A 15,518-nucleotide genomic window follows, 5' to 3' on the forward strand; every position below is an offset into this window, starting at 1 on the left:
GTCTTTGGGGCAACCTGAGATTGTAAAAGGCATTTTGTAATCACATGTTCTTTATTTTAATGTTAGCCATTATCGAATGTCATAACTCTAACTATAATAAGGATCCTTAATAACACTTACTAGAATTTCCTTCTCATTTTGCAGAGTGTTATTGTCATTGACCCTCTTACAGTCCATGAAGATCAACTGAGACCTCTGTTGGAAAAGAGGCTGGAAGATATTGTCAGTGAATCTGCTTTGATGGCAGACTCTTCCAGCACGCGTGACCAACACCGTGAGAATATTATAGCAGAGTGCAATGCAGTTCGCCAGGCACTTCAAGATCTACTACTGGAATATATGAGTAATGTAAGTTATTATATTCTTTTGCTCATTCTTTGCAAAGTGATTAGCCACGTTGGAGTTGCATTAGTTTTTATTAGCAGTGATGTTCAGAAATATTTCCAGAATATTCAAATTTCAGTTGTTTAATGAAGCTACTCTTCAAAAATATGTCAACTAATCATGAGAAAGGTAATAGCCCTTACAGTGATTAGACACTTTAATTGAGAGCAGTGGTATATATTCTCTAGAGTTTGTGAATCTAATGCAAAACAATCGTTTATGAGATAAGGCTATGATAGTGCTGCAATGAACTGCAGTAGTATTTTCTTCAAGGGGAGGGCCCCGGGGGCTTTCTTTTTGAGGGTTCCATGTTCCACAGTCTGCAAATGGTATAGGCCACATCAACCCTGCATTCTTCAGATAAGGGGAAGTGAAATAAGAATATAGAATTTCAAGGGCTAGTCTGTGGTTTGAACACTTCTTCCCACTCATGTGGGTTCTATTGTTTCAAAGTTCTATTTTGTCATTCATCTATGAAATACTACTACAAATAGTTTTTCCCCAAACCCTTGCGTCACAAAACTCACAGAGACAAGCCAAAAAGTAACTCTGTTTACAAATGTTGCCAAGCCTCCAAGTGCCAAATTGTCACAAGTCGGGGTAACAGCAGGAAAGAATTGAGAAAATGATGTATATGTAGTCTAATCAAGTTACAACTGAATTGTTAGCAAACTCCTGTGAATAGTTAGGAGTGCGTTGTATCCCAGGTCGGAGTGAAATGTGTATGTATTCCTGTGGGATGCCAAATGTGTGAACTTCTCGAACAAAAATGCTGATTAAATTTGTAACAGCACTCTGAATGAAGCTACCTTTCTGACTGTTAAACACTTAACCCAGTTGCTGTTAATTGGAATAATTGGTGCCACAGTGGCTGGCATCCTGGAGAGTTGGCAGATGGCATCATTACTGCAGCTGTGGAGATTGAATTCAAGCTGTAGTGAGTATCACCACAGTGTTGGAAATTGTGGATGATATCATGAAAATGATGAAGCTTATTTACCCAACTTTGTACTTGTGGCTCATTTATCATCTGCCTTAATGAGAACTGGGACGAAGTTGATGTGCTTTTGATACTTTGAGGTCTGCTGTATGAAGATAATTTGGAGTGAAGGTTGCCAGCGCTGGCAGGATTGCCCTGACGTTTCCAAGACTGTAAGCACCAGGACATTGTGCAAGCAGCCTAGAGTCACGTTGGAGAGGCATTCAGAACTCATGATTTAGCAACGCTGTCTGTTAGCTAGAGGCATGGTTTCCAGTTGGGAAATTAAGCTACCTGATTGAAAGTCAAGAATCTGGTATTGAAAAGTTAACTTGCTTCCTAAGTGGAAAAGGAAGCTGGAGCTTTTTGTTTATTCATTTACGAGGTGTAGATGTTGTAAGCAACCATGTCAATGAACACCCATCCTTAACTGTCCCTGAACTGAAAAAATCAATTTTCTGATGACCATAGGGGGTCTGCAATCGCATGAAGATCAGACTTGATGAAGATAAAGATAGCAGAGTCAAGGGATATGGGGAGAAGGCAGGAACGGGGTACTGATTGTGGATGATCAGCCACAATCACATTGAATGGCAGTGCTGGCTCGAAGGGCAGAATGGCCTACTCCTGCACCTATTGTCTATTATAAGATGGCGTATTTCTCTTTCCTAAAGGGCATTGAATTGATCAGATTGGTTTTTATGGCTTCCATTTCCAAGTCTCATTTTCTTTTTTAAATTGTTGACTTAATTACCTTAAGTTCAAATTCTCCAGCTGCTGTGATCGGATCCAAACTCATGACTCCGTTCCAGTGACTTAACCACATGATGATTTACAATATGAACAGCCAGTGCACAAGGGAGAGGGCAGTTTGGCTGGTAGCCCCAGGTCATGTGGTGGCAGCTTGTTGGTTAAGGCTTATTAAGTATAATGCCGCATACTTCTTTAAATGTGATGAGCTTTCTGCCTTAACCAGCCTTTTGTGCAGTAAGTTCAAGACTGCCTCGCTCTTCACTTGAAGGGTTTATTTTGCTGTTGTTTCTCTGTTGCTTGTTGTGTTCTGCCGAACATTGTGGGAATGCTATGTTGGTGCTGGAATGTGTGGCGATACTCGTGGGCTGTGTTGGTTGCTAACACAAACCGAGAATTTCACTGTATGTTTTGATGTACATGTGAGAAGTAAATTATTCTGAATCTGAAAATGTGGGAAAGCACACTTAGAGACACCAGCCAAAGTAAGAGAGTGCAGAATGGATATTGTAAAGAGCTGATACATGCTTGTCCATGGACCCATGAGATAGTGGGGCATACAGATCTATAATGAGTTGTGTGAATAAATGCAATTGACAGGAATGGTTAAGAGGGGTTTAGGGACAAATAGCTTAGTTGAATATCTTGATTGTCATGGAAGAGCTGAGCAAGATAGCCTGTCTTCATGTTCTATTACTCTATCGCTCTATCACTCAATGACAATAAGTTAATGGAATAAGACATTAAAATATTAATTTTGTAAATGTGGGTAATTGGAGAATGGAAGGGGGCCACATCCAAAGAATTAATCTAAGAATTCCTCACTAATCTAGCTAGTATTTTTCTGTGTTTTTCGCCTGCTCCTTTCCGTTTTGCTGTGCAAGGGGAGGGGTCTGGGGGACGATGTTCTTGTTATGTCCTGTTAGTTTCTTTGTGTGCGGGGAGAGGGGGGCTTGGGGGTTGATGACTGGGATGCTGTTCTTTTTGTGCCGGGTGGGTCTGATGTTACTCTCTGAGCAACTTTCATGTTCTTTCTTTGTTTCGTGGCTAACTGGAGAAGACAAATCTCAGGGTTGTATAAAGGTATATATTTAGATAATAAATAAACGTTTGAACCTTTCGTACCCAAAAAAACTCAGTTATCTGTTTAAATCTAAATATTAAAGATATAAGATTAAAGATTAGCTTTATTTACCACAAAACATTGAAACATACAGTGAAAATCATTGTTTTAGTCAAAAATCAAATCAGCGAGAATTGTGCCTGCAAGTGTTGCTACGCTTTTGGTGCCAACTTAGCATGCCCACAATTTACTAATGCCAACCCGTGTGTCTTTGGAATGTAGGAGAAACTGGAGCACCCAGAGGAAACACCTGCAGTCATGGGGAGAACATACAAACTCCTTACAGTCAGTGGCAGGAATTGAACCCTGATCAGTTATCACTGGCACTATAAAGTGTTTGTGCTAACCGCTGCACTACCTTACCTTTCATCCTATGAGCCAGGAGGTTTGGTGGGTTTGTCAAAGCACTTCAATCAAGAGCACATTGCTGCGGTCTCTGATTTTAATGAGCCGATGTAGAAGGATTGCAGTTTTACCTCCAGGTGACAGAGCAACTTGGTGCTACATGAAGATTAGATTCCCTTGGTTGAAGGTGGAATGATTCAGCTTAAGATTCAGAGTCAGTTATTCATCACATGTAGATCGAAAAATACAGTGAAATGTATCATTTGCATTAACGATCAACACAACTTAAGGATGTAACGCACACAAGACGCAGGAGGAACTCAGCAGGTCAGGCGCAGTCTGTAGAAATAAATCAGTAGTTGACAGTTCGTGCTGAGACTCTTCGTCAGGACTGGAAATGAAGGAAGGGGGAAGACACCAGAATGAGAAAGGTGGGGGGAGGGTAGGGAGGATGGCTAGAACATGAAAGGTGAAGCCAGGTGGGTAGGAAAAGTAAAAAAGGGCAGGAGAGAAAGGATTGTGATAGGAGAAGAGAGTGGACTAAAGGAGAAAGAGTAGGAGGAGAGGACCCGAGGGAGGCGAAAGGCAGGTGAGACTAAGTAAGAGGCCAATGTGGGGAACAGAAGGAGAGGGAATACTTTTTTTTACAGGAAAGAGAAATCAATATTAATGCCATCGGGTTTGAGGCTACCCAGATGGAATGTAAGGTGTTGCTCCTCCACCCTGAGAGTGGTACAAGAAGTGGCACTGGTGGCAGCCCACTACTGTGGCCACACAGTCCAATGCCAAAAATGTTCAGCAGAACAACAATGACAACAAAACAGAACAACAGCTAAAAAAAGCTCCTGTCCTCTCTTCCAGCGCGCTCGTGCGTACACACACACACACACACACACACACACACACACACACACACACACACACACACACACACACACACACACACACACACACACACACACACACACACACACACACACACACACACACACACACACACACACACACACACACACACACACACACACCCTTACCCTTCAGCCCCAGGACAGGCCACCTCAGGGCCTTCAGCCTCCTGTTAACTCACAGACCTGAAGGCATTGGGCCTCCATCTTCCCGAGAAAGGTAACTAATATTACTTTACTGTAATGGAATCTGAGATGAAGGTACAAAAGATACTATTTTATAAATACAATCTGTCCTCTTCTGTCATTAAAATGTCTATTCAATATTAATCCCTCACAAATTAATTTGTTTAGCAAGATATAATTCTGTTGCGGTGATGTCAGAATTTGTCCTTATCTTGGTATATATCTGCTCTAGTTAATAATTACAAATCTTTCAACCTAACATTACAATGTGTACGATGTTGAGTGAGCATACATTTGACATTTGCTGATGTACTGGCGCACTCTCCTCATGTAAATCCTCAGGGCTATGTAATCCAGTGTTAGTACAAATCATGCTATGTGCTGAGGCAAATGATACAACTGGAGCTGAAATTAAAGTTCTATATGCATCTATGGTGAGAAAATTATTATATTTCTTCGTGTATGTTCTTTATATTTTGGTTGCCTGGGATTAAATCCAACTGCAAACTGAATGAGGTCTTTCAAATATTAAACATTTACCTTGTGAAGAAAAATGCAAGATAAAAATGATACCCGGGTCTCAATGGAGCATGGTATATTATATTTATGGATGCAGTCTTTCTTCATTAGCTATTTTTTCCAGGAAGACCAGGCCAGATTTGAACTAAATAAAACCAGCCAGTAGTTTCCTGGTTAATTTATTTCCTTTAGGAATTCTTATTTATTCATAAGCTCTCTTATTAACCACGTTGGATGAGTTTTGACTGATGTAACGGCATCTGACTTTAATTCTGACCTCTCAAATGTTTTGTGCTTTGAGTATAGTTGCTGGCCAATTGTGCTTTTGGTGCTTAAAAGGAATAGCAACAAAGAGACAAGTTGAACACTGATAGGCATTATATTTTGGCTGTATTATTTGACACGTGGACTACATTGCATCTACTGCGGAAGTTAACATCGTCTGGACGAGCTAAACAAAGTATCTCCATGTTGCCCTCATCACTACTAACCCTGTCATTTGAGGGAAATTAAACTCATTATTGGTTGTGCCTGTGTTCTGATGAATCAGCACAGAGTTGATGATATGTTAATAAAACTTATATTGGAGAAATACAAAGTCAAAAGATTTGCACCTGCCAGCTATAAATATTTCAAATGAATGGTGTGACTGAGATGAATAGTTCTGTGACCTGGGTCTGACCCTTTCTTTTATCAAGTTTTTATGCATTTCTAGCCTTATCGCTGTCCTAATGAAGGGTCACGGCCCAAAACATTGTTTATTCCTTTCCATAGATGCTGCCTGATGTGCTGAGCTCCAGAGCATTTTGCTCTGGATTTCCAGCATCTGCAGAATCTCTTCTGTTAACTGTATGTGCATTACTCTTGTTGTTAGCTTAGTGGAGCAGACTGACCCTTCTAGTTCTGAGGCTTACTGTATGTGTGCAGACTAATGCATTTTCATGGCTGGCCTAGAAGCTGACTGTAGATTATACAGTAGAAATGCATACTGTAGATTTGATAGAAACTAAGGTGCAACAGTGGTTTTGGATCTCATGATAGCACAAGATCTCAGCTTAAGTGAGTGGACCTTAAGCTGAGGAACAATTTTCTGCAGACACTACCCTACTTAAACCTTTACCCCTTCCTCTTCAATCCTCCGTTGTCACTCTCCAATTGGGAACAGATATCTCCCTCAGCCCCATTTCCACTTGCACCAGAACTTAGAATCTTTCATCCTAGTAATGAAACCAAAAATCTTTGCTTCCTGTGGCTGGGTGCATCCTTTTCATTTCTGCTTTTAAGTCATAACTTTACCAAACCTCACAGATCAAAACTTTATTGGTATGGATTATGGCAGAAGGAAGCACAATTAACTCCTGACATTGCATTAAATAGAGAATTGAAGAGCAACTATACATAAATCTGAAGGAAAGGAAAGTTGTATCTATTTTTCAATGAAGGTGCACACTGTTGCATTCACTCTATGAATTATTTCAACTTCAAAATGACAAGCAGGTAATTATTCGCAGACTTTGCTTATCAAAGCCTTCACTTTCAATTTCCTCCAATCCTTTTGTAACTATTTATCCAGCATAAATCCAGTTTTCACATTGTGTCTGTAGATCCGATGTCACATTAGTACCCGACACAGAATCAATATCTTGATAAACATTTCACGAGTTCATGGGTTTGCCTCAAAGAAAATATCCCTCCTTTAGAATGGGGATTGGATGCTGATTGAGTATCCATTTAAAAAGGTAAGGTTCATTCAGCAGGACTACTGAAAGACCTCACATTGATTCCATCTGTGGACAGCAATCTGCCTCCTGTATAAACTAAATATTCAAGCTTTGTTATATATCCATTGAAATATTTGCCTGCAGAGTGTAGTTGTTTTGTTCAAATTAAGTACCGGTATATATGTTTGTAATTTGTTAATACTATGCCTTGACTCTAATTTCACTTCCATTGGACTTGTTAAAAACTTCACTCATTATACCAAGATTCAAGGCCTTTGTTATGGCTCTTGTAGTGATTTAGATAATAAAAAGTAACATTAATGGTGCTAATACAGAACACTGGAGTGAAGATCAGAAGATTTCCAGTGAACCTCTATGAATTCTTTGAGGCTTCGTTCAGAATACAAAGCTTGTTGAAGTAAAGTGAGTTTATTGAGAACAATGTAGATGTGAAGAGATCATCAAAAGTGCTCCATCTTCCTCTGAATCTGCCTTGCCTGGTTTCAGAATGCCATTTTCTGACAGCCTCTGTCGAATTTGAAAGCTGAATTTGAAAATTTAGAACTCAGGATTAATGCAAAAGAATTGGTATCTCTGCTTGTCAAGATGAAAGCAGTATTTCAGGCAATTCAATCCATCAATCACACTTTCTAAAGTTGAAATTGCTATTACACTGTAAAAACACATATAGCCACACAGTTTAAAAAGCCGTTGACTTCAGGAGGAAATATATGTGGGCACTTAATAGGTTTTTAATAAATTTCCAAAGCCACCTCACAGGACAAGGCTGGTCTTATGCATCTCCAAATCACATTATACCTTTACAGTGTTTGCCAAAATCACAAATGATATTTTGCATAACTATAACAAACTGTTCCACCATCAACCGACCCCCCCCCCCCCCGCACCCACCACCATCCTTCTCAATTACTGTGGGTAGGGGGTTGGTTTCCAATGCTTGTTATTCCATGGAGCTCAGCTGTATTGGGGTTGTTTTTATTGGGTATCTTTCTCCCAGGGTTGAAATGTCTAATACCAACGGGCATGCACTGAAGGCAAGAGGGGGTAGGTTCAAAGGAGTTGTGAGGGGTATGGTTTTTACTCAGCCTAGAATGGTGGCAGAGGCAAATACATTACAGGCTTTTGAGAGATGTTTGGATAGGGACATGAACGTAAGGAAGATGGAGGGATATGGACTTGGTGTAGGTAGGAGGGATTAATGTTGGGTGCTTTTGATTCACTTTTCAGCTGGTTCAGCACAATATTGTGGGCTGAATGGCCTTTTTCTGTGCTGTACTTTTCCATGTTCTATTTTATCTGTACCCTTTGACGTGTCGACTAGAATGGCTCGGGTTGGTGGCTCTTGCTGTGACTGTGGTGGACAGGGCTTGCTGTGAGTAGGGCTATGAAAGGAAAGCTCGGTGTGAGCTGGCAAGCTCTAGTGTCAGCAATTACTGTTGTGAGAGCAGGATGCACCATATTCACAACAAGACCCGCTCCCCGTCAGCAGGAAGGATTGTGTTGAATGGAGCTTGCTGTGAACGTAGGGATTGGACGAGGATTGATCTGTACACGGATTGTGGGCGATGCTGGCAATTTGAATGTGGAGCTGACCATGAGCAGGCATTTTTTGTTCTATTCACTTTCAAGGGCTGGGCATTTATTGCCCATTGCCCTTGAAAAGGTGGTGGTGAGCTGCCATCTTGAACAGTTGCAGTCCCATTGTGCCACTGGGAAGAGTTTTCCCAGACTTAGACCCTACAAAGGTGAATGATCCATGATATATTTCAGAGTCAGGGCATTGTGCAGTTCTGCAGATGTTTGTAATCCCAGCACCCTCTGGTGTTAGGGATTATGGCTTTCTGAAGTTTAGTGTTTTTTTCAAACAGTGAATGCTGTGTGCTGGATGTGGAGGGAATTAATGTTTTGATGGCTTATGGGGTACTAGTCAATTGGGTTTCTATCTTCTGGATGACGTTCAGCTAAACCCATCCACACAACTGGAGAATGTCCCATTTCTGTGTTCTGCCCTGCAGATGATGTAAGTACATTTGGGTGAGAGGTGGTGCGTCACTTACCAATGAGTACCCAGCCTCTAACTTGGTCTTGTAGCCCTGGTATTTAAGTGGCTAATCCAGTTGGGGTTCTGTTCAATGGTAATGCCCATTATGTTGATGGACGGGTACTCAGCATCAGTAATACATCTGACTGTCATGAGTACATGTTTAGAACTTATTTTGCCTTGTTCTTTCTCCTGACAATTTTATGATGTGAAAGTTACTTCCCAGTTACTAGCTTTTATGGTGATGCTAGGCCTTCAGAGCTAATGGACCATATACTGTCTCTCCTGAAAAATCACCATCCTTGTTTTAATTTTAAAGAACTCTTCATGCAGCAAGAGCCCAATCAAGTTCGTATAGCCCTCACTAATGCACCTGTGATGGTCTATAGGGAGCTTGTGAAAATGACTGATAGTCTGCACTCAGCCGGGCAGCAATGCTTCATTCTTCCTCTTTTCTCTACCTCAATAACCCTGGTTAGCAAGGCTCCCAACATAAGGACACCCATGACTGTGAAACAGACAGCGACGGACCTGTGTTTTTACCATGCTTGCTTTGGTAGGAATGCTAGGTAGTGCTGAGCACCTTGAAGCTTTAACAGTGCCAGAGCATCAGGACATCACACCTTGGCGTTTCACCCGCAATCCGATGGCCTATGCGAGCAGTTTCACTGCTCCTTAAAGGCTGCTCTGAGGGATTCCCTGACTGATGAGAGTTGGCACGATCATCTCCTGTGGGTCCTGCTGGGGCTCAGAACAGCTCCAAAAGAGGACCTGCAGTTGTCCGTGGCTGAACTGATATATGGACATCCATTGCAAGTGCCAAGTGATTTCATTCCTGACACCACGGCCACCTGGTCAGCCTCTCAATGGCGTTCCACCCTCCTCAGTAAATTCAATTCCTTTTCACCTGTTGCTACCCCCCCATCATGGCGTACAGCACTCTGGTGTTCCAGTTAATCTATATTCTGTCGCATTTGTTTTGGTCCACCATGATGCACATCAATATCCCCTTAGACCCCTTACAATAGCCCATTCCACATTTTGGAATGGGGAAAAAGGACTTTTATCATAGATAAGATGGGTAAACCTGAACATATTTTGGTAGATTGTATTAAACCAGCCTAACAAGATTTGGAGTATACTGCTACCATGCCCCTGACATCATCATATGTCTATGAGCATGTCAGAGCATCTCTGGGTGAGCCAAAGGCACTTACTGTTCCTCCACCCTTGAAACATAGGACTCGAGCTGGATGGCTTGTTCAAGCTCCAGACAGGCTCACAATGCCGGTTTTAGTGAATTCCAGGGGCTCCCGTCTAGGGTAACGTAACTGGTGGAAATGCACATAACTCACCACCATTGACATTGAGTTGGGGTTTCACTGTAAGAGGCCGGTCTGATGTGATGATGTAATTACATAAGTGGTTTTTAGCGCACTTCGAGTTCAGTTTTTTGGTGTTCAATAAAAGCGTTGCTGCGGATCTTCTGATGCCTCTGCCGTTTCATTTGCGAAATATGCAGTCTTGTGATGAAAGAATGTCATAGTTGGAGGGTTAAGAAGGGCATATCTTGATGGTGAACATCCTTAATGATGGACGACAATTTCTTGAGGTGTTGCCTTTTGAAGCTGTCCTCATGGGGAAGGTAATGACCAGGATAGATCTGCATGACTCTGCAACCCTCTGAAGCTTTTGTCAGTCATATTTGATTTCCTATAGGCAATTCTCTTCTCTCTATCACTCTTGTCTCCCACCACCCATTTACAGTAAGGGTAATTTATAGACTCCTGTAATGGTCATTTGGCATCTATACTTTGCCCTGAATTCCTTGCAGATTGGCTGAAGTGGTAAGACTGCATATCTCCCTGATGGGATTCACAGTAAATAGAGACCTCCAAACAGTAGTCAGGATATGGGATATAAATTACAATGGGAGAGAGAAAGGGACAAATGGCATGTAAAAAGGGCAATGGTGGATTTCAATATGCAGGCAGACTGGGAAAATTAGGTTGGAGCTGGATCCCAAGACAGGGAATTTGTAGAATGACTACAAGATGGCTTTTAAGAGCAGCTTGTGGTTGAGCCCTTGAGGGGGAAGGCAATTCTGGATTGGATATTGTGTAATGAACCCAATTTGATTAGAGAACTTAAGGTAAAGGAACCTTTAGGAGACAGTGATCAAAATATGAAAGAATTCTCCTTGCAGTTTGGAGGGGAAAGATAAAGTCAAGTATATCAGTATATCACCAGAGTAAATAAAATTTTAGAGGCATGAGAGAGGAGCTGACCAAAATTGATTGGAAGGGAACACTAGCAGGGATGACAGCAGAGCACCAATGACTGGAGTTTCAGGGGAAAATTCAGAAGGCGCAGAATAGATATATCCCAAAGATGAAGAAGTATTCTAAATGGAGAATGAAGCAACCATGACTGACAAAGGAAGTCAAAGACAGCATAAAAGCAAGTGAGGGCATATAATACCGCAAAGTTTAGTGGGAAGTTAAAGGATTGGGAAGATTTTAAAAACCACAGAAGGCAACTAAAAGAGCCATGAGGCAAGAAAGATGAAATATGAAGGTAAGCAAGCCAATAGTACAAAAAAGTATAAGAAAAGTTTAAGCTATATAAAGACTAAAAGAGAGGTGAGAGTGAATATTGGGCTGTTGGAAAATGGCATTGGAGAGGTAGTAATGGGAGACAAAGAGATTGCGAATGAACTTAATAAGTAGTTTGGCATCAGTTTTCGCTGTGGAACGCAACAGCAGTCTGCCAGAAATTCAAGAGTGTTAGGGGCAGAAGTGAGTGTAGTTGGTGAAATTGGTGTTAGGTGATGGTACTTGGGAAGCTGAAAGGTCTGAAGGTAGATAAGTCACCTGGACCGGATGGACTATGTTGCCGGGCCCTGAAAGAGGCAGTTGAAGAGACTGTGAAGGTATTTGTAATGATCTTTCAAGAATCACTAAATTCTGGAATGGTTCCAGAGGCAAGGGTGTATATCAGACTTCTAGAAAACAATGCTGGAGGGGTAGTATTGGGGCACAAGGAAATGGCAGATGTACTGAATAAGTATTTTGCATCATTCCTCACTGTGGAAGACACTAACAAAACAGTGTAAGTTCCAGGTGTCAGGGGTCATGAAGTGTGTGAAATCACCATTATTAGACAGAAGGTTTTTGGGAAACTGAAAGATCTGAAGGTAGTTAAGTCACCTGGACCAGAGGTGTCCATCCCAGAGTTCTGAAAGAAGTGGCTGAAGGGATTGTGAAGGCTTTAGCAATGATCTTTCAAGAACCACCAGATTCTGGAATGGTTCTGGAAGACTGGAAAATTGCAAATGCCACTCGACTCTTCAAGAAGGGAGAGAGGTGGAAGGAAGGAAATTATAGACTAGTTAGTTGGACTTCAGTGGTTGGGAAGATGCAGGAGTCGATAATCAAGGATGAGGTCTCAGGTTACTTAGGTTTGTGCACAGAGCTGAATTCCCCACAGCCATTCCATCATCTACAAGTTGGACCATGAATCCAGAAGTTCCACTTACCAGGATAATTACAGTGCCAAGATAGCTCTTGAAACAAATCAAAGCAGATGGTCTATCAGCAGGACTTGAGAATCTTAAACAAGAATGTAAGAATGTAAGAAACAAGAATATTTATGTGATGTTTCAACAAACAGATAAGAGGCTTAAGATCATGGATTATTACCAAAATTAATTTTGGGAGTATCCTATTGATTTAAGATGTTAAGATTACATATATTTGAGCACCATGGTCAGGCAACAATAATCCAAAAGTACATAAGATCACAGAGGATTTTCAACATTCATAGTTCTCTAGGAGATCATGAGAGTGGATAGATAACTGTGTGGATTAATTAGTAAATGTGCTCAGTTTCCAGCCCAATGTGTGAGACCACATCAAAAGCTCTAAGTGGGAATATTTACTCCTTAATTAAACTATAAATTGTTGCAAACAGAGCTGAGAGATTTAATCTTCGTTCTCTGGAAATGTTTACCTGAGGGGCAACTTTGATGGAGAAAATGCTATGGATGAGTTGGTGCGTGTGAATGTTATAATTTGTCAGTATTTACAGCTTTCACAATGATTGCATTATGTGGAGGCTTAACGTTCTTCATTTTTGAGGGCATACTGATTCCATTAATTATATGCACAGGTACTGCTAAGTCGATGTTCTTGTGATCTTTAAATCAGTGACTCAATATTTAGAAGGGAAATGATTTATATCTGTGCAAGAAATGGGATTTTTTTTTTCTAGGAGATGGAATTAAAATTGCAGATGCCAAAGAAATGTAAGTTATTTTCATCGGAATGATTGATGCACTCTTCACAGTTGGCTAGTGCCTGATGAATTCTTCTCCAGTGCTAGTTAGCCTAGCTAAAGCGCACACTCTGGAACTGTAGCCGAATGCGTTGCCTCTGATTGATGCAACCAGAGAGGAGGATTAAATCAGATGTGACACATCTGATCTATATGTGCACCGTTAAAAGGTGTGTTCTGTGGATGTTTAAATTACAGCTCTTTTGTTCCTGTGTGGAATATTGCGGTTATGAAAAGCAGCAGAGTCAGTGTTGACAGCCTTCTGTGGATTATCGATATAAAGAACATTTATGGATACTGGAATTTAACAGGGGCTGACTGGTTTATTGTACGTTCCAACCAGGACTTGGGGAAAAATACGTTTACAGTCAGGCTGTTATCCTTCATCATCACACGCTGACTGAGGTTGACCATTGATGACACTGAATTGTATAAAGTGCTCTTCAGTGGGTAAAAGGATGAAGAGGTAGACTCTCAAGTTGCTTAGATAAACAAGTTCATATGACACTCTTTTGGAGAAGAACATGAAATTTCCCAGTGGTATCCCAGTCAATATTACTCCATTAAACAACACCACTACAAAGATTATATGGCCAGTCATCCATTTATTGTTTGTGCAATAAAATGAATATTGTAAAAAGATGGCTGCACATTGAAATAAATATTTGTTATGAAGTGCTTCTGGGCATCCTGAGGGCATAATGAAGAAAGTAAACTTGCACTGTGCTTTGGATCAAGATGACCCATTGATTTTTACGGCAACTGTTGAATTGCAGTTACTGTAGTGAAGCAAGGAATGAGGTGAGTCTTCTGTGTGCAGTTAACGTACAGCAAGGTGATAAAGACATACAATATGTTTTTAATGATACGGATCGAGGTATCAATGAGGACCAGGCTGCAAGGATAATTTTATTTGAAAAAAAATCAGATCTCTTACATTTGACCTGTGCTCACCGATCCATTGTTGCACGACGTGGCTGGAATATAATCCTCTAGAGAAGCTTGAACATGCAGTTTTGTGACTGAGCTGTGAGAATGTTACCCACTGCACCACAGCTGAGATCTACACGCATTTAACATTTTAATATAAATACATTCAGCAATGATGGTGTCCCATTGTGTGGCAATGGTAATGGGCTCAAGTTACATATCGGTAGTCCGCCGAGTCACATATACTGTAGGTAGTCAATCACAGTCAACCATATCCTTTTTCCACATATGCTAACTGTGGGAGATGCGGTATCTGTTCACCTATCTATTTGCTTTCCATCACTCTGACATTCAAACAATCTTTCCAGTTGAAATAGCAGTTCATCTACACTTCTCCGGATTTTGTTAATTGGATTCAGTGCATTTGACACGTCTCCTTTGTCATGTACGTGTGGCGCAAGAAGAGCAACAGAGGACTGTGATTAAACGCCATTACTGAGGCATGTTAGTTACGATACATGCCAGGAACATATTTATGGCAGTGACAAACTGAGCCTGGTGAGATGAAGACATGCTCACTTGAAAGCCCGTGCAGAAAGAGAGAGCTCTCGACGTGTCGGAGACTGAATTGATTCACTGCATGATCGTCTGCATGTGCACTTGCCACACTCTCGCAATAAATCTGATAGAGTTCGTTGTCTACAATGAGGAAATCAAATGCAGGGAAGACATTGTAGCACAACTGGGAGCGCTGATTATTTCACATCTCCAGTGACACACATTCAGTCCTGATCGCCAGTGTTCTCCAGCGGAATTTGCGCATTCCCTCCATGAGGTTCTCCCAGGTGCATTGGATTCCTTGCACAGTCCAAAGACATGCCATCTGATTGCTTGCTTCTTGTTTAGTGGGTCATTGCAATCAGAGTGCGTTTTAAGGGGATGGGAGAGAGAATAAGCAGGGGTTGAAATTGATAGGAATGCTCAGCTTGTATAGATTCAGTGGGCTGAATTGTCACCTCCTATGTCATGACACATATTGGGTGACTGCTTGGCAAAACACTTCTGTGCAGATTGCCAGTGCAATTCTGTCACTATAATTCTCATTAATTCTTCGGCTCCTCTGACTTTGGCCTCTTGTATTGTTCCACTGAAGCCTGAGGAACAGCTTCCTTTCTTCCATCTGGGCACATTACAAATGTTAGAGTTCAATACTGAAACAACACTTTCAGATAACTTGCATTTTTTTTCTCTCTACATGTTGGATATTGCAGTTCTTGTT

At 41.2% G+C, this 15,518-nt stretch overlaps 1 protein-coding gene across 7 annotated transcripts in view; it reads left to right on the forward strand.

Annotated features, from left to right (window-relative positions):
• Positions 1-15,518, forward strand: part of LOC140715275 (catenin alpha-3-like) — a 1,577,100-nt gene that overhangs the window by 305,009 nt on the left and 1,256,573 nt on the right. For all 7 annotated transcript variants that reach the window (XM_073027216.1, XM_073027218.1, XM_073027219.1 and 4 more), the window contains exon 7: positions 145-348. In XM_073027216.1, coding sequence (XP_072883317.1) covers positions 145-348 — 204 coding nt within the window. The remainder of the gene's footprint in view (positions 1-144; positions 349-15,518) is intronic.

The sequence above is a fragment of the Hemitrygon akajei genome, chromosome 23, assembly GCF_048418815.1.
Source record: "Hemitrygon akajei chromosome 23, sHemAka1.3, whole genome shotgun sequence".
NCBI lineage: Eukaryota > Metazoa > Chordata > Chondrichthyes > Myliobatiformes > Dasyatidae > Hemitrygon > Hemitrygon akajei.